Raw genomic sequence first — 27,911 nt, forward strand, 5'->3', positions numbered from 1 at the left:
AACTTAATTCCTTTCTAGCGCTTATGATTTTAAGAGGTTCAGCCCAGGACGTGCTGAGAACTGAATAAATCCTCTCTTGTCTTATGGTAAAAAAAAAAGAAATATCAGTGTTACAAGGTATCTTCTATCACTTGGATTAAACCTGGTTTGAGCGTAGGGTGTATAATAGAATAGTATACGGTAATCGGTAGTCTTTTGGAATTTTTAAAAATTTTTTGGGGAGTTGGAAAAGTTCATTAAATAATGCAATAATGAATTGTTTTTAACTAGCTATCCGGCTAAGAGTTCATTTCGGATTATGGACGTGAAAATCTTAACGGATGAGACGGACCCCTCGCTGCGCAGGATTATCTAATGTTATTACCCAGCTTTATCCTCCTGCTCGAGACCAAAAAAATAAAATCCCTGATCATCAGGACCGTAAGCACCTTTCGAGCGCATTTCGTCTCCGCGGGTTTAGTGAGTCAGCACAACGGTACACGACGTCTTTATTACTCGGCGTCCGTCCAAAAAGCCGCGTTTATACAGACACCATTCCGTGCCGAAGACGGACGCAATCACGTCCGAAATAAACGGGATACGGCTGTACGTTAGCGACGTGGAGAAAACATGCCGCACTGAAAAGCAAAGCTCTCGGAAAAAAAAAAGTATTTCGAGATGGCGGGGTGATAAAAAAAAGAATAAGAGGTCTGGAATTGGATTTGGGAAATCGTGATGTACCGCACGTGATTTCTGTGTGGAGAACTTTAACCGAATAAACAAAGCTGCGCTTTTGTGCAAATCATGGTTTTATCGATGTATTTTTTTATCACATCGCCCGATACTCAAGCTTTCGGTGTCAGTATCGTAAAAAGAAAAAGGATCGAACAAGGTATCGCGACATCTCTACTTTTACGGCGTGGTTCGTACGCCGTCCGATCTCTTTAATGAAAACCGATCGACGGTGGATTGAATTTTTTTTTTTTTAAAGAATTAAACGCTGAATAAGAGCGAAAAGTGAACATGGTCCACCAAAACAAAAAAAAAAAACAACAATCGCTGGGGATTGCTTTTTTAAAGAAATAAACACCGTCTTTTAGCGTCTGCTAAACGAATAAATGTAAATGTCTTGGCCACACGGACGTGCGATCGCTGTCCAATCACAGTGCTCAGGGGCGTGGTTGTAATCAGAGAAAGGGCTTGGAAAGTGCGATTTTATAGTATATATATATATATTTCATCCATATATAAAGGAACACAGTTTATATTGTTTCGTATTGGCTCGTTATTGTTTTTTTCCCCTCATTCCTGCTGTACGAACTGCTTCATCGCATTTTTCAGAATTACTACATGGAAAAAAATGACAAAAATATAAACGCCACTGACCTGAACATACCGTTTTATTTATAAACAATTTTGTCAATTTCACTTCCTCCTTGGAAAACAAAACTCTTATTTAAACACCGATAAATAGAGGGGTCTGAAAGACGGCAAAAAATAAAGCGCACTGTTACTTAAGTCTCTTTTTTTTTTTTTTTTTTTTTAAATAAAAGCTTCGATGAGGTAAACAGATTACGTGACTCTGTGAGTTTGTCTGCATTTCTTAGCGCCGAGCTGTAACACGTCTAATTTGCATATTAACGGCTGTTATGTTAAATGAGGTTTATTAATTAAAAGCAAAGTAAGCATACATTAACCGCACACACCGTCGTTGACTCGTCTCCTCTCGGATACAGCACCGCGAGCTCCGGTCCCGCATGCGATTCTCAAAACGGCCACAAGACGGCGCCATTTATCGGTGGATCCGATATTACGAAACCGATATCCGATTATGGAAAAATGCTTAAATATCAGGAAAAACATCGGGGAAACCGATTTTCGGTCGACTACTAATTTCATTTCATGTTGTTTTTTTTTTTTCCAGCGGTACGACTGCTTTGCGCTCCACGATTTTAGGAGCTTAAAAGAAAGAAAGAAAGAAAGAAAGAAAGGGAAAAAAAGCAGCAGGAGAGTAGAAGTTTGTTTGGAAATTTATTGCAATTACAGGAAGCACAACCAAAACAAAAGAAACAACCAGATTATGATACTGAGGAATATCATGCTCCTGCTTTATAAATAAATGATTTGATTTCCGTGTGATCATAACTTGCAGGAAATATCTGAGGACAAGTTTATCCATCAAGCTGCAGCATGGAACTCAGGGAGGATTCTGCTAATTGAAGTTGAGGACGGTTGTACGCGAGTCATAAATCCATCGACCCAACGAGCGTCGCCGCGCACCCAGCGTCGTATTTCACGAATCTGCCCATATCCATGCCTGTCGGACTATTAAATCTGTATCAGAGGCTGGCAGGAGAGCGAGTTCTCCGATTAGATGTCCAGCCTGGTGAATCACAGCCTCGTTTTTCAACTTCTCCTCAACGTTTCTCAATTTCATATCACTATTTTGAGCTCACAGCGACGCAGGAACGCCTCCCATGCGGCTCAAATGCCTTTTCGAAGTTCCATACGTTAATAGGAAAGTAGTGTGGTTAAACCTTTGTGGAAACTATTGTCACTTGAGTTAACTTGATCATTCCTAAGCATCTCAAACCTAGCGGGGATTAATACTCATGCCCAGTGTTACCGTTACGCATTCCAAAACCACGTCTAACCCAGAAAACGCTTGACATGGGTTCAGAAACTGTTCTCGCGGTTTTAAACCGTGAGGTGAGGTGTAGATCGTGGGTAATGACGGAAGTCCTAAATGATTTGGTGTCACTGAGCAGCGTTTACTCGGAGCAGTCCGTCTGCGTACTGGAACTGCGCGCTGTTCTCGTACTCCAGCATGTCCAGCGCGACCTCACAGCTCTCCTTCACCACGCGCTCGCCGTCCTCGCGGTACCGCTGCAGGACGGACAGACACGCGTCCTGCCCGATGGATCCCAGCGCCTCGGCACACTCGTGCCTCACCATGGCGTTCTCGGTCTCGTTCTCCAGAGCGGCGCGCAGGTGAGGGATGCTCGCCTCGTGCTGCATCTGTCCCAACACGTAGCCGATCTCATGACGGAATAAAGCACTGCTGCACTGCAGGCCTGGAGAAAAATGGAGTACCAATTAGTTTCCAACAGGGACGGCTTTCTTTCTTTCTTTCTTTCTGTCTCTCTGTCTAGTGAAGACGTACAAATAAACTGATAAACGTGAACTGGCGGTGATTATTTTCCCTATAACGGTGTGTCAGGAAGAGCTCTATTTCTCTTAAATGCCATTTTTATTTGTTAAAGGAAAAAAATATATAAAAGCACTGAATCATGGCCGGAAGACACTTTTTAACCTCGTTTATATCTAGAAGTTGTTTTTTTTTTTTTATCCTCGAGCCCTTACCGTCTCCTAGAGCGAGCACGGCCTCCTCGCTGCCGAGGTTCCTGAGAGCGAACATGGCTCTGTAGCGCTCGAACAGGGGTAGGCTCTCGTCCAGGAGCTGCGTCCTGAGCTCAGGAACACTCTTCCTCTGCGCAGGAGGGGCGGGGTCCACCGAGCAGTAAGGGTTACTGTCTGCAGCCTCTGATTTCTCAGCATCGCCACCACTCATCAGCCACTCCAGCCTCCTGACGGCCAGCTGACACGTCTCTGCCACCTACACACACACACACACACACACGTACAGAGCTCAGTGCACGTCAGTGAAAGTCTATTAGAAGAGGAGGAGTGATTTTGAACGTTTTACACGATTATACCTCAACGACCGGGTCCTCTGAGTACTGCTTCAGTAAATCCAACACTTTTGGATTCCCAATGGCTCCCAAAGCTTCACCTACAAACATGGACAACGTTATAAATCACTCACGTCCTTCACCAGTGCTCGTCTTATTCCAAAGCCGTGTTGTGTTATTCGACGTGTTGTGTAACTAGGGATTGAAAAAAATCTTAATCAAAAGTCTCGCCAAGCCTTTTTAACGTTTATCTTTAAATCATCATATTATCATCCCGATGAAGTCATGTCTCGTCCGAGCGCTCCCTCTAAGAACACCGCGTAACAACCGGATCAATCCCGAGATCGGCTGTAGATTTCACCTGCTTCGTGCCTGACCATCGGTTCCTGCTCGGTGTCTCTCAGCACCGTCTCCAGGACGGGAATGGCCCGCTCGTCCTGCATCTGCCCCAGGCAGTACGCCAGCTCGTGCTTGAGAAGCGCGGACTCGTCCGAGAAAGCCTCGCCGATCCATCTCACCGCCTCGGCTCCGCCCAGGTTCCGAAGCGTGAACAGAGCCCGGAAACGAGCGGGAAGCTCCTGCTGGCCGTCCACGAGGATGCGTCCCACCGCCGCTACGTCCCGATCGCTCGTCATGACACCTTAAAGAAAAAAAGTTGTCTGTTTTTTTTAAATCACAAAAAATAACAAAGGTTTGGAAGGGATGACACTTTTACTGTTTTCAAGAATTCAAGATTTCGTGAATACATTCCCATCACCTAAACCACTGTTTCATATTCTGCATATTTATTACGCAATAACACTTGGTGTCACGTGTTCAATACTAACTCATTTAAATCTTTAAGCTTACTGGAGCTTGAGGAATGAGGAGGAGTGCACAGTAAAGATGGACGTCAGTCGGAAGAGGTACACTGTTCCTGTATACCTAAAAAAAAAAAAGTGCAACCAGAGTCAGTGTTAAAGTTAATCTTGTAGATTATATCAGCATCACTATGAGATCATTTACTGTAACTGTACTTGAGAAGCTGAAGCGAGAATTTAATTAAATAAAATACTCACAGAGAATAACATGAGCTATCCACTAGCATTTAATAACATCCAACTCTCCATGCTGTCCATACAGGAAGGAAGAGTCTTTCTTCGTGACTTCATAGAAACGGTTTAAGAGCGTGTTGACGCCGTTTCGCCACCTAGCGGCCTGGAGGAATGGTAACTTGTACTAAAGTCAAGTTTTGACCAAAAATACTGCTTTAGTATTATTAGTAGTAGTAGTAGTAGTGGTAGTAGTATATTATATGTATTAGTATTATATGTTTTCCTTAAGTTCCTTAAGCAGAAAGTATGCTTCACTTATTAATCGTACACTAGGAACAGCGTGCGGTACGCATGACGCAAATTTCGTCATCAGCAGAGTATACGCGTACTGTAACCCGTCCCAGACTTATGTATTTCAATCACTTTCTTCCTCATCATTTCTGGAATTTCTTTTAACTTTGGCATAGTGTGTAACTGGGTAAGACCTTTTAACCCACTTCGTGCTGTTGAAAAAGTTCTATTTAAGTGTAGATTTGATTGAACAGGGTTTGCAGTAATCAGGCCTGGTTGCGTCTGGTCCAGCCGAACCCCATTATGAATGCAGTTTCATAGATTTGGGGGATTAGTAACTATGGGGGCAAATACATTTTCACACAGGCCCAGTTGGAATCAGATAGCCTTTTTTTTTTTTTGCTTCAATAAATAAAAATCATGTAAAAACTGTATGTTGTGTTTACTCAGATTGCCTTTGTTTTATCTCAGATTTTGTTTATATTTAAAAAAAAAAAAAAACAACAACTTTTAATAACCATTTCTTATCTGTGTGAATTAAAATTACCCACCAGACCTATACAAACTGGAGAGCTTTCACGGCCTCTTCCTAACAGTGTAGTTATCTTGATGAAGTGTAATAATAATAATCTGTAACATAGAACTTAACTTTCCTATAGAAACAGGGGTTTTTCTTCAAGGGTTCTTTGGATGGTCTTAGTCTCAAAGTAGCAATATTTTCTGTCATTACAATATTAGAAACATGTATAATTCCTCCGTGCCGCCAGGTGGCAGTAGGGCGTTTAATTATGGAATTGTGGAATTAAATTTATTGACAATTTACTATAAACCATTTTAATTATTGAATAGTTGCTCTGCGTTTTACAAAGAGGTGAGTGTAGATGCTGCGACTAGGAAAATAGACTGCAACAAAATTATTTTTAACTTGTTAATTTGATTTCATTCATATTCTCTTTATATGAATACGTGCTGTGTGGAGTTTTGTTCAAACGTTCACAAAGTAATTAATAATAAATAATACATAATATACAATTTAACAGATATTTTTTAAAGCTAAATTTCATATGCAAAAGCATTTCTTGCAATAATAAGAAAACCACAACTTACCGTTAGATGTATTGCATTTTAACGTCTTCCTATAATTAAACCGGTCAGTGTTGCAAGGCAGCGCCCCCTCTCGGTGATGAGTGATATTAAATGTCCACTAGTGATGACTGGTGATATACATATACGCATATATACATACATATGCGTACATACATATTACCTACTCAGCGTGGCTCAAGGTCCCTATCAAGAACATTCAAACTAACTGTTCCTCAGTGGTGGAATGAACTTCCAACCTCAATCCGGACCGCAGAATCTCTCACCATCTTCAAAAAACCGCTAAAGACCCACCTCTTCCATGAACACCTAACCAACCCATAAAAAAATTAAAAATAATTTAAAAAATAATCATAATAATAATAATAATAAAAAATTACACCTCCACTCTGCGCACTTTGCTTCTTCTGGAACTCAATTCATGGATCTTGTACACCTCTACTTGTATTGTTCTCCGCTTGATATATCACTTTGCTTGTATTTTCTCGTTTGTAAGTCGCTTTGGATAAAAGCGTCCGCTAAATGAATAAATGTAAATGTAAATATATAAATACACTTTTACGTGATATCTTTAGCATCTAAACATCGAGTTAATTAACATTCACGTATCCATGGCAATGTAACTTGTTTTGATTCAAATTTCGTGACGTCAGCCGTTCAAATCCTCCTTACCCACAATCCTTCGCGGCGGCTTCAATTAAAAAAAAAAATACATATCTATCTCTGCTAGCAGAGATAGCGACTTACAAAGCTTTGAGTTTTGTAGCAAACTGATTAAAAAAAAAGTTTTTTTTAAAGAAAATTATTTCAAAACGCAGCATTTTCAGTGAATACTAATCGAACCGAGAGCTCGAGGTAAGTTGCGAGTTGTGTGAAATGATTAGCTAGCTAGCTAGCATTAGCGTGTTAACGGATTGATTAGCCGTGCTAGTCAGCTGATCTATTTGTATCTATAACAACGCGTTTCAAGATTTCGATATATTGTGTACGTGTGTGTCAGGTTCGTCTTTAGCTGAAATAATGAAGTATACACGCAAAACATTAACGCCCAGCCTTGTTAATAAAGCTTACAAGTTATGAGCTTAGTAAGCTAACAAAGATTTAAAGAGAAACCGGGTTTAACAATAGAGCCGCCGCTTTGAAGGCTAGTTAAAGGGTTAACTGAACTAGTTAACACTAACCCTAAGCGGGGTTTGTTAATTGTTGCCTAACGTCAAAAATATTAATTTCTGACCGGAAACAGCTGTAGACAAAGCTGGAGTCATTGCCTTATATGGGTAATCAGCTGTGTTCTATACACAGTGCTGTCAGTGTATTTCCGCCTCATTTCTCACACTCTGTTTACTTCAGGTTGAATAATTTCACCAGGAGGATGTAGTGATCATCCTGACACACAACCTAATTTCCTTTTTTATTAGTTTTTATCAGTGACTGATTTGAAGCAGCCGGTCTGAATAGTTGTCTCACACTGTTTATAGCCTGCTTGAACAGGTGTGTGTGTGTGTGTGTGTGTGTGTGTGTGTATGAGAGAGAGACAGAGTTTATATAATATTATCTTTTGTTAAACCTCATTTTATAATCTCAAACTAATCCAGGAGAAGCACAGTCCGTATTCATCTGTCCCAGAAGTCTCCACACATGGGGGACTGTGTATTGCAGCACCACGGCGGTTGTGTCTTCGTCAGTGCATGTTGGTGGAGAAGAGGGGGAAAAAAAGTGTTAATTTCCTCTACGTATAGAGACTTTTTTCACAGAACTAGAATTTGGACCCTGCATTGGCCGATTTCCTCTCGTCCGAGCTCGGGAAGGTCACACCGACGCCATCGTTCAGTGAAAACTTATTAGTTTTAATGATCCAGAAAGCATTGTGTGTGTGTGTGTGTGTGTGTATATATACACACAGAAATATTGATGAAGAAGCATAAATGTCAATTGGAGCAGGTGACGGATCAAATCAAACCATCTATTACGTAGGTTCGAGGCATATAAGAAGTAAAGACGTCAAGTCTACCAGATGATGATAATAATAAGATGAAGAAGAAGAAGAACCGAGAGAGAGAGAGAGAGAGAGAGAGAGAGAAAGGCGGGGTGATTTAGGAATGTTCCGGTACACAAACTAGAGACCTTCAGAATTGCGACACGGCGATCATGCCTGAAACTCATCAGCCACCCTGTCGATGTTAACGACAGCGAAACGAGCTTCGTGAATGTAAGGTGTAAATGTTGGGTCACGTTGTTAATACGTGAGCGCTCAAAGGGGAACTCCGCCCTGAAACACGTTAGATATGTTCACGCTGAAATATCTCTGGAGCGCCTCGTGGTTCCGGTGCTAGTTCGATACGCTGTCGGCGGTATATTTCGGTTACTCCTGTGAGAAGTTGGTGATCGTGTGCCGTGCTGATGTCACGAACCGGTCACGGATCTCGAGCCTTTGTCGGGTTTCGCTGTTAGTTCTTGAAAACAAAAGAAGGGGTTGTTTTGGTTTGTTTCTCCTCACCCTACATTCAAAATAGCGACAAAAGGATTTCAAGGCGATTTCGGTGGCATTAGAATCGAGACTTCCTGTGCGACTATGACGTGTGCTAAGGTGACGAACGCGGACGATTCCTCGGACCAACCTTGTCGTGTGGTCCGACGTTTCTTTCGGTTCCCCGTTCACAACTTTACTGCCTAAGCTAGTTCCCATTTACTGTACGACTCGTTTGCTCGCCGCTTTCCCGCGATGACATTCTCCAACGTCGTATAAGCGAGAGATCCAGCTCGGAAGCGGTGGGGATGTCGGTGCGAACGGTGAACTCCCAGAATGGAAGCAGGCAAGCAGATAGCATGACAGTTGAAGGTGTTGAAGCGGATGTGTTTGAGGTGAGAGGAAAGAACCGGACAGACTGAACGACTTAAGCGCCGCTGCATCGCTCTCTTTAGGTAGAGATGCAATGAGGGGACCGCTATCAGCAGGCAGTCGAACGGCACTGTGGGTAATGTCGTTAACTAAAATGAAAAGAGACCAACGTGTCGCAGTTTAAACACAATAAGTCCTGGGTGGTGTTGCAGATCACACATCGGTTTATTTATTTATTTATTTCCTTTAATGAGATGTGACAGAATGAGTGTAAAACCTGCAGTGGTGCTTTGAGGTCCTGTGTAAATTCTGGTCTTAATCTTGGTTTGTATTTTGTGTGTACTTATGTACCACGCTAGCATGGCCTCTTAACGATTATTATTTATTTCCATTAAATCCAACCGCAGTTTGGTACCAAAATCCCCGCGGACCATTTCCTTCCTCTCCCTGGCCGACCACCTCCATGGATCAGGACTACGAGCGTCGACTTCTGCGGCAGATCAACGTCCAGAATGACAACGCCAGCCCTGTCGTGAGTGCCGCGTTGTCACACACACCTTCATCTCCTCACGTTCGACACGGAAATTCGACACGAAATTTGCTCGTACTGACGTCGCTAACTCGTGAAGGAATGCTGACGGCTAGCGGTTTAGCACCGTGCAGAAACGCTCTTCTCAAGCTGTTCTGAGTTTCCCGAGCAAACCCTGCTTCTGACGCATTATACCACAGCGCTGCTGAATTCTTTAATCTGATTGGTCAGAAGGCGTCGATTAGTTTTCTATAACTGCAGCTCTGACAAATCTCGGGTTTATATTAACACGCTCGTTCGAATACGTTATCGTTACTGTAGTAACATCTTAGACGCGGGCTTGCGGTCAACAACGGACGCTAGTCACAGTCTAAGACCTGTCTAATTACGTTTAACCTATTTAATAATAGGATAAAGTCTGTTTATTGTGTATGGAAGGAGTCTCCAGGGGTAAAGCTGTGACTCTTTTAAATTTTCCACCACAGGTGGATGGACGGACGGACAACTTTGCACTTTACCATTAAAAAAAAAAAATTTGGCAACATGCCAAGCCGCTTAAAGTTAGTCATATTATGAACTTGTTTCCTGGATTTTCCACGATGTTAAAAGTAGCTATAAACGGATAAAAATGATGACGTGCTTTTTTTTTTTTTCCAGTTTATTATTTTTTTTAAATCTTCAATTTGGTAATTGACACAGGGTTGTAGTATAAGAGGAATAACAAACTTCAGGAAGTGTAGTTATAATAAAATAATCAGCTTTGTGGGGTGGTTAGAGTTGGAGGTCGACCGATACCCGGTATATACCTGCCAATAACCGGTTAATTTTTTTACGTTTGTAAAACTGATAGTGAGTGAAAACATAACACTCGAAGTTAAATATTGCTGAACTTTATTACAAAACTAAACAGTACTGACTGTACCATGAAAATGTCCTGTACTTTTTTTTAAATGAAATAAATATTAATGTATATTAACTATGAATAAATATTAAAGTAAATAAAAGATGTACATCCAAACTGAACCAAAAAGTAGCACTCCAGATAACAAATAAAAATAAATACAGCCAAAATCAATCAAAAAATACTTCAAATAACACAACAAAATTAGTCTGAGTTTTTATTTCGCCTCTAGAGGCCGCTCTCGTACCGTATAACCACTGTGGACCCTTCTCAGCCGCTCCTGTCTGGAAAAATGTCTCCCTGTGGATTTTTGCTGATAACCCACAGTTCCAGCAATCGGTTATCGGTGTCGATTAACCTGCAAAACCGATCACTCGGTTGACGTCTAGTAACCGTAACTTCATCACACCACCACGTCATCGATTATTTTCCTGCAGCGGCTCTAAAATAATGTTTCATTCCTTTAACGTGAGACTCTGATCTCTATAACAATGGCCACAAGGACACTTTTAGTAGTAGCCATCTTGATGACGTGCAGACTTTTGATGATGTGAGGCGAGTGTGTGATTTAGGCGTTTGTGTTTCTTACTTATTAGCACCTGAGCCGACTTCAGACAAACTTAGCACGTGCGTATTGTCTGATTGACTAAGGAGAAAACTGTGTACTTTCATTCGTTTATTTATTTATTCACCGAACTATTTTGCAAAAGCATGATTTTGACCGATGTTAAAGACCAATCCAACGACTTTGTTCTGTGAGTCGTGTGATTTACTTTATTCATTCGTCTTATTTCGACCACGTGCAGAAAGTCACGGACGTGATCCGTCACCTGACACCCACCAAGTCGCCGATGTCCTCGCCGAGCAAGCACGGGGATCGGTTCATCCCATCGCGAGCAGGAGCCAACTGGAGCATCAACTTCCACAGGATCAACGTAAATACTCGGTTTAACGTACAGACTAACTAGAGTAAAAAAAAAAAAGGAGCTTCTCTCCTGAACGACAGTGTCGGTTTTGACCTGTGGTCAGGAAGATGGTCCTGTAATTCCTTTTTGATGGTGCGTGACGAGAGCTGATTGTTTTTTTTTTTGTTTGTTTGGTGCAGGAAAACGAGAAGTCCCCAAGCCAGAATAAGAAAACCAAGGACGCGACATCAGATACGGGCAAAGGTGAGTTCACAGCTTGATTATTTGGTTCCACTCGATTTGGGTTTGGAGGCTGATTTGAACTCGAGCTCGGCGTCTCTTTAGCAGCGGACGGTTTGGCGTACTCGGCGCTCCTGAAGAACGAGCTGCTCGGAGCCGGGATCGAGAAAGTGCAGGACCCTCAGACCGAAGACCGGAGGCTGCAGCCTTCGACGCCGGAGAAAAGAAGTCTCTTCAGCGTAAGCGTCTTCCGTCCTCCAGCTGCGCCGTGGTTTTTAGACCAGGGCCTCGGAAGCTTCGAACGTAGAGCTCGAAGTGCTGATCATCTACAAGCATTTTGTCTCACATGTAGAGCATGTGACTTCAGAATAGTGGGTTCTGAACCAGTGACAGTGACGAGCTCCTTCGTCTATCCTTACCGGTTCAAGATCTCCTCTAACGCGGCTTATATCTCAGCCGAGACGGCTCGGATGTTTTCTAGCTGGCAAACAGAAGTAATAAGGCGTGTTCGACAATCTTGCGGAGGTTAACGCTCCTCTCGCAAGTAAGTTAACTCGCCAGAGGATGGTGCGAGATTGGAAGGAGTCCCCAGTGTTAGCGCTTTGTAATTATTTATTTTTTGCTTGTGTTTTAGAAATTCTTCATGATGATAACTAGGCGAGGGAAGGTTATTTACAGAGTAGAACTACATACACAAGGTAATCGAGTGCTGATTACTGATCTAGACTTCAGTTCTACATTAGGCAGGCACTTTTTTTTATTTTATTTTGTCTAAAGCCATTTGCAAGCAAGGCAGAATCCAATCCAGTCCAATCTCCGAGAGCGACTAGAGGACCGTGACTGGTTTATTGTAGAGTTAGATTTGTAACACTACCTGGTATGAGTTAAAATCTTTTTGTTGTTGTTGTTGTTGTATGTCGTGCAGTATACTCTGAGCGCCAAGAGAGCCACGCCTGACGACGGCAACAACGTCTCTCCGTACTCTCTGTCCCCCGTCAGCAGCAAAAGGTAACCGGCGAAAACGCCACCGCTGATGAGAAAACTGACGAGAGGTCACGACCTCTGTTTAAACTGCCCCGCCTTTTAAAAAAAAAATAAAAATCGGGGTGTTTTTTTTCCCCCCCCGCAGTCAAAAGTTGCTCCGTTCGCCGAGGAAGCCGACTCGCAAAATCTCCAAGATCCCATTTAAGGTGCTGGACGCACCAGAGCTGCAAGACGATTTCTACCTCAACCTGGTGGACTGGTCCTCCTTAAACGTGCTCAGCGTCGGACTGGGGACCTGCGTGTACCTGTGGAGCGCCTGCACGAGCCAGGTACGTCGTCACGTCGCCGAGGATTTCCGTCCTGGTGTGGAAACGGCTTTTCCGAACGTTTTCTTCCTAATAGAGGGTGCGTGTCTTTGTTCTTCGGAGGTGCTAAAAGTTTCTCTGCGCAGGTAACGCGGCTGTGCGACCTGTCCGTAGAGGGAGACTCGGTGACGTCGGTCGGCTGGTCAGAGCGAGTAAGCAGGACCCAGAACTGGTTTCCGTTCGAATTCTGTTTAGACGCTGAGAGGTTATTAAGTGTTTTTGTTTGTTGATGTCCGACTGGATCTTTCTGCTTCAGGGGAATCACGTGGCGGTGGGAACGCACAAAGGATTCGTACAGATCTGGGACGCAGCAGCCGGCAAGAAACTCTACACGCTAGAGGGACACACGGCCCGAGTCGGTAAGATGCTCGCAATCCCGACCGGAACATGCAATCGTATATAATAATGCAATATAACGTTGTGCATAAAATGTTTTTCAATGATTTTTTTTTTTAATATATATTCTTCATGCATTAATCTGTAATTTAATACGTTACCTGTTGGTGTAATTCTGTGTCTGTTGCCGAGTCTCATCCTGTCGAGCATAACGGTGTGTCATGCACAGGCGTCTATGTAACGAGCACATATAGTGAATACGAAGCCTAGAAAAGTAAATAACGCTATTTTTTTTTTAAACAGTATATTCTACATCAGCTCGCTGTAGTGTGATCTGAACGCGCCGTGTAGCACCGCGTTTGCGTCGTCCGTGGCAGTAAACTCGCAGCCACGTTAAAGAGCACGAAGAAAAAAGCGATAAGACGACACGACACGGTGACTGATCTGTTTTCTTCCCCGTCGTCGTCAGGCGCGTTGGCGTGGAACGCAGATCAGCTTTCCTCGGGCAGCCGGGACCGCATGATCCTGCAGAGGGACATCAGGACGCCGCCGCTGCAGTCTGAGCGCAGACTGCAAGGCCACAGGCAGGAAGTGTGTGGCCTTAAATGGAGCACCGACCACCAGCTTCTCGCCTCCGGAGGAAACGATAACAAGGTGGCCGTCATAACGAAGCGCAACGTTGGTGTTAAGTGTTTCTAGAAATGCGCCGTCTCTCTGAACGCTTTCTCTCTCTTGCGCTCTCTCTCTCGCGCTCTCTCAGCTGCTGGTGTGGAATCACTCGAGCGTGGCGCCCGTTCAGCAGTATACAGAGCATTTAGCGGCAGTGAAGGCCATCGCATGGTCTCCTCACCAACACGGCCTCCTGGCGTCCGGAGGAGGGACGGCCGACCGCTGCATCCGCTTCTGGAACACGCTCACGGCTCAGCCGCTCCAGTGCATCGACACCGGCTCTCAGGTCTGCAACCTGGCCTGGTCCAAACACACCAACGAACTGGTAAGAGTGCACGTGCGCACACACACGTACGCCAAATCGCACGCATCATCCTCAGACCAGTGATTTTAGCTTGAAAAAAAAAAAACATCATTTTTTATACATATATATTTTTTTAATTTATTGTAAGGGAGTACAGGAACCAGTTATTCATCATACTGCAGTAATTCGTATCTAACGTTCACGCTCATCGTCATCGTGTTTGTGTAGTTGTTTTTGTTTTTGTTTTTTTAGATCCGTTCCGACGCTTTTCAGTATCGTTTCCTCCTCACCGTTTTCCTGACGTCTTCTTCAGTCCTCTAACAAACGACGGGTCTCGTTCGTTAAGCTGGATACAAACAGATTTCTTCTTAAAGTCGTACGCGCGAGCATTTCCACAGGAAACCTGGCGTCCGTAAAAATCCCGTCAGTTCGGAAACACGTCCGTAACCTGCTCGTGCTCCCGAGTTTGTGTAAATCTCCGCGTAAGAAGACTAACTAACGTAAACCTCGGCTTGATCGACTTCAAATCATATCGTCATTACTATCGTGGATCACCGCAGTTTAATATCTGGAATGTACTGTCGAGGTTCAACTGCTTATTTATATAACCCTAACAGCGTTTAGTTTATCCAGAGCAGCTTCTAGAAGAGCTTTGGCGTCTGTATCTGAAGCACATCCTCGTACGGGTTCACTGCGCGAGGGACTCCGAGGACCCGTCGTTTCGCATGATTAATTAAAAGAAGGGAGCCGACACAACGCTCTAAATTAAGACAAAACGAATCATTCGGTCATGACGTTGTGTCACGTGATCAGCATTGTGTGTGTGTGTTTGAATAAGATCTCTTTCTCTCTCTCTCTCTGGGGTGTGTTCCTCTGCAGGTTAGCACACATGGCTACTCACAGAACCAGATCCTCGTGTGGAAATACCCGTCGCTTACTCAGATCGCCAAACTGACCGGTCACTCGTACAGAGTGCTTTATCTGGTGAGTGTCTTCTTTATTAACTGTAGATCAAGAAGGTTTAGGAGTTTGTTTATTTATTTATGAACATTTTCAGTTGTAACCGAGTTAGATAAAAAGAAGCAAACTGCAGGAACCAAGCAGACTATCTCTCTAAGGAATAAAAGACTCCAGGATGTGCTAGGGCTGCTCGATTATGGCAAAAACTCGCGATTATTTGCTGACTTCGGAAACATCGTGCATTTATTGAATTTGAAAAAAAAAAAAAAGTAAACCTTTTAATTGTATTTTTAACAGTGGATTTCCTTGAATATAATTCAACGGGGGGGGAAAAAAAAATATGTAAAACAAAATGAAACAAAGCTCGCGGAGCAGGTCATGTGACTCATTTCGGCGAATCGCATCGCCGGACATGAACTTCCTTAGCCGATGAAATCCTGTCGCCTGTAGTTTCTCACTATTAGCAAGCTCTAGAACGCAAACGAGTGTATTTACAGTTCTACTTATTAATTAAAGAACAAAACCCGCTCAGATTATAGCTACGTGGAACAATGTGGAACGTTGGAGTTCTAGCTGCTGTAACGCAAGTGAAAACAGGAACCACGCAGTTTCCTCTCCAGACTCTCTCGATGTTGATTCTTTTAAAAATAAATAAAATTGGAAAGTGTAAACTCCTGTTCTACTGCTACAGAGCCCTGACATCGGCGACTTCTTCCAGCCGACTTCTAACACGTTTCATTAATTCAACCACTTTTTATCCGTTTCCTCTCTTGAAGTTAAGACGAAAATAACACGGAATCCTGTCAAACGTACAACTCCTAGTGCGAGTTGTTACTATAGAAACCAGCGCATTAGCTTTTGATTTGCAGCCGCACTACGGTCAGAGCTGCTGTTATAGACAACGAGTCAAGAGCGCCGCGCGATCGGACCGCCGTTTTAATAAATGAAACATTTAGCTCTCGTTATCGTTTTTGTTTCACCACGCACTGACGTCTGTCGTCCGTTTCTAGGCGATGTCTCCGGACGGGGAGGCCATCGTGACCGGAGCAGGCGACGAGACGCTACGCTTCTGGAACGTGTTTAGTAAAACTCGATCGACGAAGGTAACTATGCAAATTCCCAGAACGTTATGATGCTCTCTCCTTCCCCCCTCCCACCCCCACCTATTTGCAAGTTCGCTCTGGTGTGTTACTGTTAATTTAATAAACAAAAATCTGGCTTTGTTTTGCTTTCAGGAGTCCGTGTCCGTTTTAAACCTGTTCACCAGAATACGGTAAAGGCGTGGCTGCGTTCCAGGATCTCGTCATTACATCCGCTTCTCACCGGCCGCTCACGGACGGAACGCAGACGGCGTGAAGCTGAGAAGGCCGCGTAACTCTCTCGTTCCTATTTGTACAGTTCTGGACTTTGGGACGTGCCGTCGTTCGTCTGGCCGACTCCCGTGTTGTCACGATCGTGTTCGTTTATTTTTTATGTTTGTTGTACAGTTTATTTAGTTCATGTTTTTACGTTACCTTGGAGGGTCTGACGACGCAAGCCTTAAGAGCGTACCGTAACTAACGTTCCTGGGGGGAAAAAAGGGTGTGATGGAAAAGCATACGAAACAAAAAAAAATCAGCATCTCAAGAAAGTATGTGTAGCGAATTAATCATCGTTGTTTATTGGGGGGGGGAATTGTAAAATGTGTATTTAAAAACAACTAATAAATCATGACTGTACAGCAAGAACATGTCTGTCTAAAAGCATAAATGGAGCTGTGGAAGATTAACAATACAAAACACCCTGAAAGAGCAATGCGGCTTGACTTATTTTCCTACAGCACAACACATGACAACTCACGTGGTTTATACTTCCACGTGTACTATAGGCTACAGTCTCTAGCCCCGCCTCCACCTGGAACAGAGCTGCTCAGCCCGGCCTCCTTTTCTTTTTTTCCTGAAAAGGAAATCGAAGGCGCAGAAAGGGAGGAAGGACAACGATGTCTTCTGTGCAGCCTAAAAGATCGCTTTCCGTTACGTTAAAAACGACAAACTGCTCCTAAACGTGAACGGACCGGCGTTTAGAAATACAGTTCGTAGTGACGCGGATTACAAATCCACATGCGATTAAAGTTCCTTGGTAGCCAGTTTCCATCTCTGCAGCCACTGCTGAAAGGTCACGCCGTCCTGCTGCATGTCTGGCAGAGCGAACTGAGCCGGCTGCTCCCACCTATATATACACACACACACACACACAAAAGGCTCACATTAATTTCTTCGCTGGTCTATAAAGACAGAATTGTGTCCTCACTCTGTTTTTTGTTTATTGAACCACCCCAAGTTGGTAAAACTACCAAACCCCCCCCAGCCCCCCCCCCCCCACACACACACACACACACTATTTCATGTCATAAAACCGTAATTTAATTGAACAAACTCCACCTTTTTTCCCCCCAAACGAATAAACACTTCAACCAAAAATGTACCGATAAACCGTGTGATCGCTAACGAGCTGCTACTGTAGAGCAAGATACGCCTCCGGGGGCGGGGCTTATACCATCCTAGAGAGCATCGAACTGGACGATTCGAGCTCTACAGGGTGCTTGAAAGTTTTTGAACTCTTTTTGGAATTTTCTATACGTCCATATAAATGACATAAAACATCCTCAGTCCTAACAGTAGATAAAGAGAACCTAATTAGAGAAATGAGACAAAGTTATTATACTTGGTCATTTATTTATCGAGGAAAATGATCCAATATTACATCTACATTACATACATGACATTTATGCAGAAATATAAAAAATCCTATAGGGTTCACAAACTTTCAAGCACCGCTGTACGCCGTCTACGACGCTAAAGGGACGGCTCTTGGGTTTGAAATTTGATTTCAGGTGCACTTTCGTTTGCTCGCGGTTATTTATTTGTAGCTTTATGCCAGTGACCAGATTCATAATTCTGAGGTTGTTTTTTCTTTATAAAGTAAACTGCTGTTACTTTTTCCTTTTTTGAAACCTATAAATGAAACGTAAACATCCGCCAATTTCACAATCTCTGTAAAGCTGTAGATGTAATTGCATGACCATACATCACGCTCCGTGTCCCTGTATTTAAAAAAAAAAAAAAACGAAAAGCATGTGCGCGTGTGAGGTGTAGGTTTAAGAGCCGTCTCCTCACCAGTGTGTGATGGAGGTGTTGACCTGACTGGCGTAGGCCATGCCTTTAGAGCACCTCTGTGTGAGCTCCTGTACACGGGGCAACAGAGACTGCAGCAGGTCTGCGTCCTCCGCTTTCACACGCTGAAGCAGAGCTGTCACACACACACACACACACAAAACATTTAAAAGATTTTAAAACACTGCAGTCTCAGCTTTTACATTGAGTATGCTATGCTTTTTAACACGTTTCACTAATACAAGGGCAATTTACGGTTAGGAATATAGAGCAGGGAGGTGTGTGTGTTAGTTACCCTGCTGATTAGGAGCAGGCAGCTGTGCTGTCCGGTTCTTCAGGTCCGTTAGAGAGTCGGTGCGCAGCTGCAGGAGGCGACGGAGGAAACGCAACTGCAGCCTCTGAGACACGGCCTGAGAGAACAACAACTCCGGCGCCTGTACGATACAAAACGACGACGCCGGCCCTGAGGGTTATATTACACGCTACACACAGACAGATCTCAAAAACGCTTTCTCAGACGCCAGCTGAACTTATCGTCGTGATGACACTGACTCTGGATTGATCGAAACATATACCGTCCACCAACGTAATACATTTTAGAATTAAGAGTTGAGACAAATCTATTGGATCTGAAATAGACAGAAATGTAATGACGAAAGCAACTCGAGTCATCGTGGCAACCCGGATTTACAAAGTCTCGACGGTTCAAAGACTTGAATTGTCCAGGTATGATTCATTTAACCGTTAAATGGTTCCCGAGTTACGATACAGAAGAAACAGAGTATCTACATTGCATCCCGAAGTGTTTAATTTCTCTTACGCCACTGCGAATCACCAATGCTAACCATTTCTATTAGTTAAAGAACAACATTCTTATGTGGAACATTATGTGGATTAGTTCCTGTTCTCAATTGCGTTACAGCAGCTATAAACAAACAGGCGCGCTCTCTACAGCCTCTGTTTTCAGTAGACATTTAGCATTTTTCCCATGATCAGTTATCGGTTTTTTAATATCGGATCCACCGATAAATGTCGGCCACCTTGTGGCCGTTTTGAGAATTGCACGCAAGACCGCTATAACAGCCGTTAACGTAAAAAATGAGAGGTGTTTGGTAAATGCTTGATATGTAGTTTAAGCAGCTTGGTGCTAAGAAATCGTGACAAACTTTAGTAACAGTGCACTTTATTTTTTGCACTCTTTCTTTGGTGTATAAATAAGAGTTTGCTCTTCCAAGGAGGAAGTGAAATTGACAAAATTGTCATCAATAAAACGGTTTGTCCAGTTCAGTGGTGTCGTTATCATTGTGTCGAAATCACAAGTGAAACAATAAATAAATAAATAAATAAATATCGGTTATTTAAAAAATCGTGGTTTGTCACATTAACGCAAAAGTGTAAACCCCTCTGTCCTGAAGATGTCGGAAAACATAAAGCTTTACCTCTGACACTGGAGACTCCTTCCATGAACGTTAAAGAAAAAAAAGTCTCCTTACGGAAAACATCATCAGATCTACGATGTTTTTTTTTTTTTTAATCCGTTTACGTGGACCGGCCCTGCGTCGGGTGTTGCTATAGAAACGATAAGAGCGCGTCTATGCGATCCTGTGGTTTGTAAGAGTACTCACCATGTAGAGTGGTGCGCAGAGGTCCTGACGGACGGCCTGCAGAGCCGGAGAGTTCACGCGATACACGGAGAGCTGATCCACCGGTATTCTCTCGCTACGACATACAGGAGAAACGCAAAGCAGAACATCCCATGTGATCTTTATTCCAATCAGCGTTCATTTCCCAACACTAATGCAGGAGAAGTGAGGGATATTACGTCATACGCATCGTGAGGTATAAGCGACGATGTAACGGCTGATATAAACCAGCGTATTCGCCTTTAGTTACCCGTCTGCGATCCTGCGGTCCAGGGCAGCGAGAGACACCGAGTTAAACAGCTTGGCCTCCTGGGACACGGAGTTACGGAGTTGGTCGGCAGACCGGATCACACCCCCGAACTGTGGACCGAGCTTCTCCCGCACAAACTCCCTCAACTGACGGGACAAAGAAACAACATTTATCCTCCGGGTTATCTGTACGAATAAGAAATAAAAATATATCGACTACTGCACCTTTAATAAATCATAAAATGAATGCTCTGCTGCCAGTCTGTTATCAAACCCATACATCACTATGCAGATCATACGGCAGAAATGTCTTTAAGTATGATAATATGTTTGGGGTTTTGTTTTTTTTTGGGCAATATCGCCCACCCCTAGACTGACCGAAGATCCGCTGCTGGTCCTGTCCCGCTTGATCCCAGCTTTCTGAATACTCAAAACGTCAAAGGCAAATGATTTACAGCGACATTCTTAAGAAAAGTTCGGTCCCTAGCGGTTGGTTAGCGAAACCTACAGTACGGTATATAAAGGTTTTGGATGGCGAACCCCGGTCGAAGGGAAAGAAACGCTTGTAGTACAGAGAAGGAAAGCATGCAGACACTCGTACCTCCGAGTGAACACGTGCGAGTTCGGTCTTTAGCGTGGAGTTTCCTTTGATCAGACTCCGTATCTGTTCCTGTCTAATATCCTGCGTCACATCACACACACACACACACAGATATCAGAAGTAGCGGAGACAGCAAACATGGGAAGATCTTGAACACTGGTTAAGATTCGAGGTCGACTCGGAAAATGAAGTACAGAACACTGACCACTTTACATGATGGACAAGAAAGAACCACTGCAACTGCGAATTAGCTTAAGCAAAAAGTTTAAGATGACCCAAACCCCGCCCCCCCCAAAAAAGTACCGGTGCCAGATAACCAAGTACCGATTCAGTGCATACGTCAACAAGGTGAGAAAATGAGATCTATGATTACAGTGACTCGTGTTCTCCTTGTCTCCGTCCTCGATAATTGGCGTTATTATACCCACCGCTGGTTCACACGGTCACTGCCCACGTACCACGAGCTGCCTGAAGTCCATGATGCTTTGCCACTGCGTGTGGAGGTTGCGCAGAGCCTCACGTTTCTCTCGGTTCTCCAGCTGGAGCTGTGCACACTGCTCCCGCACGCTGTCTCTCACCGCAGCCCGTCTCACCGCCTGCACCTCCAACTCAAACACATTCCTGAGACGCACACGACACAACGGAGGTTTTATTTATTGGGCAGATCTTGGGGGCGGAGCTTAATAAAAGTAACGATCCGGCGAGATCCATTGCATTGAAAAAAAAATATATATATTTCAAACGAGATATAAGGCAACATCGTCAGCGTATAAATCAAGCGTTGATGAGTGAGGAGAGTGAACTCGCCGGGCCGTGGGGTTAAGGAGATCGTCCTGTCCCAGAATTCTTAGCTGGACCTCCTTCGTGAGAGCGCCGAGATCAGCGCGCAGTCTCCGAGCTCTACTCCGAACCTCTGCCAAGCGCATGTAACGCTGTTCCACCTCCTCCCACGTAGACTGCGCACACACACACACACACACACACACAAAAGACACACAAGCACAATATAATGAACATGAGGCCATTTAAAATGAACTAATGCCACAGCGCTGTTTTGTTTCTTTTTAAAGAATACTCTGATTGGTCAGAAGCCGTTGATAAATTTTCCATCACAGCAGCTCCGAGAGTAGTTCCAGACTTCCACATAAACAGTGTATAACTGTCAACGTGGTGAAGTTTACTTTAAGGAGACGCTTACTTAGCCTATAAGGAAGGAGTCTCCAGTGTCAGCGCTCGTGTTATTAATGTATGAAGAAATGCATTTCTAGACCGATTTCAGTATTAAGAGTCCGGCGTCGGTGGGAACTCCTTTATCGGCTGCTTTTCTGAATATTTCGCTCCGCGTCGTCCGTTTCAAATAATAATTTTTGTAAATAAAACGTTCGCTTTCTAATGAAAGAAATGAATACGTCGGGCACGATTATATTTTGTGTCTACGGCGCCGATTTCACGCGTTTAATCACACGCCTTCGGATCGAAAGCTTTTTAAAGATCACGAGAAACATTCCAGTCGAGCGTCCACAAACTTTTGAGCAGTAGTGTGGATATATTCGCGTTGTTCTTATATTCTTATATTCATCTCACCTGTAACAGACTGCGCACCGGCGGCAAGTCCTCGTCTTCCTCCACGGACACGTCGAGCAGGTGATCACGCTCATACCGAAACCTAGAGCCGTCAAAAATCATCGTTAAGAACAGAGCTTTTTCTTTTTTTTTTATTTACGACTTCTGCCATGGCGAGGAAACTTGAATTCTTTTTATACCCGAGAGCAGAAACGTCACGTTCCACATCCAAAGCTGCGGTTTTCTCCTCCAGCGCCACCTGCTGTTTGGAGGCCAAAGCCTGCAGAGCTAAAAGGAGCTGATTCGGCGGGTGAGATCGCAGCACGTCCTCAAAAACCCAAGGAAAGACAGTTTTACAAAATAATAATCCGATACCTCATAAAAAACGATTCTGCAATAATCTGATTATGTTCCTATGCACTTGTGTAAGTCTATACAGTATAATGAGTCAAAATCTGATTGTTTACATACATGTTCTGATAGAAAAGTCTTCGCACGGACACGGTTTAAAGTCAGGCAGCCTGTACTATTTGAACCGGTTAACAGTCACGTAATCCTCTCAAATTCCTTTACTGGTAAATGTTTATTCTGAGGTTACGCTTAAAGCTACGTTCACACACACACACACAGCCGTTTTATCGCTGCGAGTTGCCAGTCATTGTACTATGATGCCGTTCCTACAACTGGTTGCCATAGTAACATTTGTCAGCGGGCGATAATCGTATCTACTCGTTTGCACCGAATTACATTTTTCCCCCAAATAGCAAGATGGTACAATAAATACTTTTTCCCCCCAAAACAAGTACGCCATTTAAAAGATTGAAACACACGCATTGATCAGGAAAAGAAAAACAAACAAACAAACAAGCATGTGCCTCACCTCCACGGCACTAAGCCAGTGCTGATAAACTGCACTCCTCTGATCAGCAGTAAAGCTGCAGAGAAGCAAATAATCAGCGTTTATTAAACAGGAGGGAAAAAAAAGGAAAGAGGTGAAATTGTTCCTGGGTGACATTTTTAAGCGACCCTGCTCTTACTCTGAAGACGTGGACTTCAGCATGTTGTCCTGCAGAGACTGGAAGAAGAGGACTCGCTCCCTGCACAGATCTCGGACGTGCCTCTAAAGAAGGAAGAGACAGAACTGAGTCAGCGAACATTTTCATTAATTAAAGACATTTTAATCTAACAGCTGGATTAGTACTGCGCGGCGTTCCAGCTGCGAGCGTGATGATGACGACCTGCACCGCTCTCACTGCATGCACGAGGAGAGATGAAGAGTTCTTACACAAGTGTGTGTGTGTGTGTGTATAAATCGATCAACTTCGTTGTAGTACCGGTGACGCCGCTTCGTCGCACCTCTCCGTCAGTCATTATTTTCCCAGAATATCATCAAGACTGAGTATTTTATTCCTTACGTAACAGCGGAAGCCAAGAACCTTGATTTATTTTGCGGTCCTAGTTTACACTGTGCTAATCAGAGCGTTGTTCTCGGACAGTTCGGAAGTCGAATCCGCCACCGAGGAGCAGATCGGGTCTTACCAAAACCAGAGGCTCCGCAGCCGTGCCGTCGTCGTCGTCTCTGCCGTCGGATCCTCCGAACGCTACGGTCACCTCGGCTTTCCTGTAAACGTAAACGACACGGGAAAACCGGCATTTAGATCAAACGGTCGAAATGAACGGGATTGAACTTTAAAATAGATGATGCAACTAAAGATGGCACCGAGATGATACCCAGCATCAACGGTGGAGCAGATATCGAATTAAACGTACATCGGATATCGATCGGATCCCGTAACGATCGGCAAAAAGGTTGGAAATCGGATTCGGAAAAGAAATTCACGTGGACGTATAAAGACTCTTGACTGTTTATTCCTTTTAGTTGCGATGAACTTTATTATATTTATACTTTATTATACCTATAACGCAGCTGTTCTGTTGTTTTTTTGGTGAAAGATTACCTGTAAAGTGCTTCAGTTAAAATAAAATGTTTTTTTTTTTTTAAAGCTTAGTAGTTTTTAAAGGAAACGGGTATTGATATCAGCTGATGCTGAAGGTTTCAGTATCCGTATCTACAAACATATAACGTTCGTTTAAACGGCGGCTCTTTCTGTATTTCTGTCAAACGCTATATCGACCGCCATTTGACAGATGTGTGTGTGTGTGTGTGTGTGTGTGTGTGATTAAATAAGTTCTCACCTGGAGAGCTGCTCTAAAGCCTGCCTCTGGCTGCTGATGGTCTGCGTGTCGTGTGTGAGGGTGTCTCGTTCCTCGGCGCAGCGCAGCCTGAACGATTCCAGCATCAGCTCCCTCAGTCGGCTCTCCTCGTACTGAGCACAGTGTCTGTTCACACTCTGCTCTACTCCACACACACACACATACATACATACATACATACATACACACATTGCGGTGTAAGATAACAGTACAAAATGTGGAAATGTTCAAGGGGTGAATACTTACGTGATGCATTAGATTTGCATAAGTGAAAGACTTATAAAATGAACTAATACAATAAATAACAACTTCAGACGCCGAAGAGATCTTCTTCACCGATCGAGTAGATACGATGTAAGAAAATAAATCATCCGGAGGGAATCCTGACCTTCGTTAGCGAGCTGCTCCTCGGCCGTGCTGATTTTCTGGTCGATGTGACGGAGTTCAGTCTGCAGCTCAGAGATCTCCTTCTGCAGCTCCACACGCCGAGCGTCTTTATTTTGTCCCTCCACCTGCTTCAGCTGCACATGAACACACACACACACATACACATACATACATACATACATACATACATACGACAGGTCATTTAATCCCACTGTAATCTCCTGCAATCAAAAGTCCAAGATCCAAGCATATTTTAACTCCTTACCTCTTTATCCTGTAGAATTTTGTACCTTGGGAATCAAGACGTCAAGGAAAACTGATAACAGTTGTACGGAAGCCCGTTTCCACCACGGAGAATTATTATTATTTTATTTTTTTTAAAAAAAAGGTCATTATAAAGGTGCGACTATTTCTCACGATTTTGAGTTAACATCTCGCAATTCTGACTTGTCACGCAGCAAAAGGGGCGGAAGAGGGGAGGGGCTACCAGGTGCTGACGTTGGATGAGGGGGAAAAAAAAAAAAAAAAGAGTCGTAGCAGTTCTCAGACTCCTAGAGTTTAATTTTAAAAAATGTACAACACCGACAAAACTATGTCATCGGTCATCTTTGGGGTCAAAGGCATGCCGGTGAACCTGTCGCGTATGTTCCGAGACCGCAGACTCATTTCAGCTCATGGCGTAAGAATTGTTTTACGATTCTTTTGTAATTTATCTACGACAACAGACAACGGATAGAAAATCGTACTGTCTGAAACAAGCTACAGAATAAACACCAGTGAGCCGTTTGGGAGCTGAAAGAATCGACTCTTACGGGCGACTCGAATCGAATCGAATCGAATCGAATCAAAAGATTTGACTCAATGAAAAGAGCAGGAATCAAGTCTGGAATGGTTTAAAATGAAATCTAGGATTCAAGTAGGATACCACTGAAGATTCCTTCTCATGAGTCGCACCTTCCTGTAGAAGAAAAATGGCAGAAAGTGTAAATAAAAGAAATATGCATAGGGAAGGTACAATGTTATAAGAGTGATGTTATAAAAGGACAGACTTCACATTACCTCTCACTGTAAACATGCTGTATGACATATTTCCAAATTGAGGCTCCTGTGCCAACACACAACCTTTAAAAAAAAATTACAACATAACTAAGTACCGTTTAATTAACTATCAAAAGTTATAACAAGCTCAGTTATAATAATTTAATTCTTATTTACGTTTTAATGTAGCTGTCGTGTGGGAGGTTGTGAGGAGGCAAATCCAGCTCTTCTGTCGCCCAACGCTTCACCTCCTGAACCAAACTCCCCATTTTCTGCGTTAATTCCTTCACTAGCTAGCACTTTTCCGGACTCTTATGAACTATAAACTCTAACTGAGTTGTAAATAATAACTTTTTCCAACACAGACCTGGAGAATGGTCGTTACGCTGAAGCGTACGTTATCCTCCAGTTCGACACCCGTATTCTAACAAATCCCGCCTCCTGATTGCTCTGATTAGCTAGAAGTTCGTACTCAAAAGCAGTCAGCCTATCGGAAAGTCCTGTTAGAGTGTATTATCCAATCACAACGGACTCGTCGGTATACAGGTAGGAAATATATTTTTAAAAAAACGTTTGCTAACGGGTATTTTCGTAAACGAGCTCCAACCGGAATTGTTAACCAAATTGTACTTTTTTAGAATATAAAACTGTGAAATAACATCCGAGTTAACTGTATAACGTACTAAAAAATATTTTTCAGGGAAGGTCGATTAAATATTTTGTTTAAAACTCGCACCGCTTCCCGGGTTTATTTTTTTACTTCCGCCTACGTCATACTACGTCATTAATTAAACGAATAAAATTGACTTCAGACACATTTGAAGAAAAAAAAAATAGATTGATTTTATGAGCCTGTGTGGTAAAAGAGTATATTTTGAACGTGATTTAATACTGCTTTTGTAAATTAAAAAGAAATAAATAAAAATAATAATAATGCCATTGCATTCTGATAGGACGAAACGTACAACTTAACGGGAAAGATGGCGGAAGAGGACATTAATTTATTTCTGTCTTAAGACTGTTGTGTTTTCACCCCGCCAGAAACATCTGGTTTAATCATTGTGAAATCAGAGAATCTCTCTGAAGGAACAAATACGTTTAGGAGATAGTCCTCTCTGCAGAACCAAAAGTCCAGGGGGTGGAGCTGGATCTGATCCAACCCCTCCCACATTCCAAACCAACATGAAGCTATATAACTCAAAACAGCACATTAAACACATTTCTCCACTCTGAAACACACTTCACCTGCTGGACTTTTGAACTGCTCCCAGGTAGGAGTAGCTGGATCAGGTCTGACTCCACCTCACAGACTTTTTGTTCTATTGTTTTATCAGGTCCACCTATTCATACAAGCGTATTTTACATACTAACTGTAACCCTTCTGTTGTTGTGCATGTGTTAACTCTAACCCCCTTTACCCCGCTCATCAACAGAAAGGGATCAGTTTAATTGAAGCCACTCTGGCAGAAGTTCCTGCAACAGGTTATCATTTCCATAGTAACAGCTCAGCTCATTCACAGGTATACTCCTATAGTGGACGCTCCAGATAATCTGACTTAAAATACATACGTTAGAAATGTGATTTTGTTTAATGAAGGAAAAAAAAAAAGAAATGTATTTATATGGTCCAGTTTTCTGTAAGGAAACCGTTTTTTAAACATTCATGGAAGGAGTCTCCAGTGTCCAGTTTTTTGGTCTTATTAACTTCAAACAGGAGAGAAAAATACATGCTGCCGAGGGAACTGTTTATAGCTGCTATAACGTAAGCGATAACGGGAACTAACTTATTTGTTTTGAGGATGTTCCACGGCATTAAACGGAACTATAAACGGATAAATGTTATGACGTGCCAAACGGATGTGCTATGACATCGCAGCAACGTCAGGATGCAGATTATTTTCCTCCAACGGCATGACCAAGAGTGTTTATATT

General features: G+C 43.2%; 3 protein-coding genes across 10 annotated transcripts; 1 reads left to right on the plus strand and 2 right to left on the minus strand.

The window, feature by feature from the left end:
• Positions 1 to 1,991: 1,991 nt before the first annotated feature.
• dohh (deoxyhypusine hydroxylase/monooxygenase) lies at positions 1,992 to 6,823 on the minus strand. Of its 6 annotated transcripts, none has more exons than XM_053625789.1 (8): positions 6,498 to 6,823; positions 6,104 to 6,409; positions 4,730 to 4,889; positions 4,521 to 4,595; positions 4,033 to 4,311; positions 3,696 to 3,772; positions 3,343 to 3,595; positions 1,992 to 3,053 (listed from the first exon to the last, which is right to left on the minus strand). In XM_053625789.1, exons 5-8 carry the CDS (start codon positions 4,304 to 4,306, stop codon positions 2,737 to 2,739), a joined length of 921 nt encoding a protein of 306 aa, XP_053481764.1. In that variant the 5' UTR covers positions 4,307 to 4,311; positions 4,521 to 4,595; positions 4,730 to 4,889; positions 6,104 to 6,409; positions 6,498 to 6,823; the 3' UTR covers positions 1,992 to 2,736. The 6 variants fall into 6 exon arrangements, with proteins under 6 accessions (XP_053481764.1, XP_053481765.1, XP_053481766.1 ...); XM_053625790.1 differs by having other exon boundaries at positions 6,481 to 6,823; XM_053625791.1 differs by lacking the exon at positions 6,104 to 6,409 and having other exon boundaries at positions 4,730 to 4,868; positions 6,483 to 6,823.
• Positions 6,812 to 17,046, plus strand: fzr1a (fizzy/cell division cycle 20 related 1a). 3 transcript variants are annotated; one of them, XM_053625780.1, is made up of 14 exons: positions 6,812 to 6,955; positions 9,347 to 9,471; positions 11,176 to 11,304; positions 11,475 to 11,538; positions 11,623 to 11,753; positions 12,440 to 12,522; positions 12,644 to 12,827; positions 12,950 to 13,015; positions 13,120 to 13,222; positions 13,669 to 13,853; positions 13,960 to 14,193; positions 15,052 to 15,156; positions 16,143 to 16,235; positions 16,368 to 17,046. In XM_053625780.1, exons 2-14 carry the CDS (start codon positions 9,403 to 9,405, stop codon positions 16,407 to 16,409), a joined length of 1,488 nt encoding a protein of 495 aa, XP_053481755.1. In that variant the 5' UTR covers positions 6,812 to 6,955; positions 9,347 to 9,402; the 3' UTR covers positions 16,410 to 17,046. The 3 variants fall into 3 exon arrangements, with proteins under 3 accessions (XP_053481755.1, XP_053481753.1, XP_053481754.1); XM_053625778.1 differs by having other exon boundaries at positions 11,620 to 11,753; positions 16,368 to 17,045; XM_053625779.1 differs by lacking the exon at positions 6,812 to 6,955 and adding an exon at positions 7,822 to 9,075 and having other exon boundaries at positions 11,620 to 11,753; positions 16,368 to 17,045.
• haus5 (HAUS augmin-like complex, subunit 5) lies at positions 16,772 to 27,869 on the minus strand. Its single transcript, XM_053625766.1, has 19 exons — positions 26,157 to 27,869; positions 26,001 to 26,063; positions 25,867 to 25,899; positions 25,207 to 25,231; positions 24,943 to 25,075; positions 24,537 to 24,696; positions 23,880 to 23,961; positions 23,378 to 23,460; positions 23,221 to 23,275; positions 22,541 to 22,668; positions 22,362 to 22,443; positions 21,585 to 21,733; positions 21,236 to 21,398; positions 20,778 to 20,858; positions 20,178 to 20,323; positions 19,910 to 20,003; positions 18,580 to 18,718; positions 18,288 to 18,420; positions 16,772 to 17,340 (listed from the first exon to the last, which is right to left on the minus strand). Exons 1-19 carry the CDS (start codon positions 26,246 to 26,248, stop codon positions 17,238 to 17,240), a joined length of 1,944 nt encoding a protein of 647 aa, XP_053481741.1. The 5' UTR covers positions 26,249 to 27,869; the 3' UTR covers positions 16,772 to 17,237.
• Positions 27,870 to 27,911: the final 42 nt, after the last annotated feature.

Source organism: Ictalurus furcatus, chromosome 5 (assembly GCF_023375685.1).
Source record: "Ictalurus furcatus strain D&B chromosome 5, Billie_1.0, whole genome shotgun sequence".
Classification (NCBI taxonomy): Eukaryota; Metazoa; Chordata; class Actinopteri; order Siluriformes; family Ictaluridae; genus Ictalurus; species Ictalurus furcatus.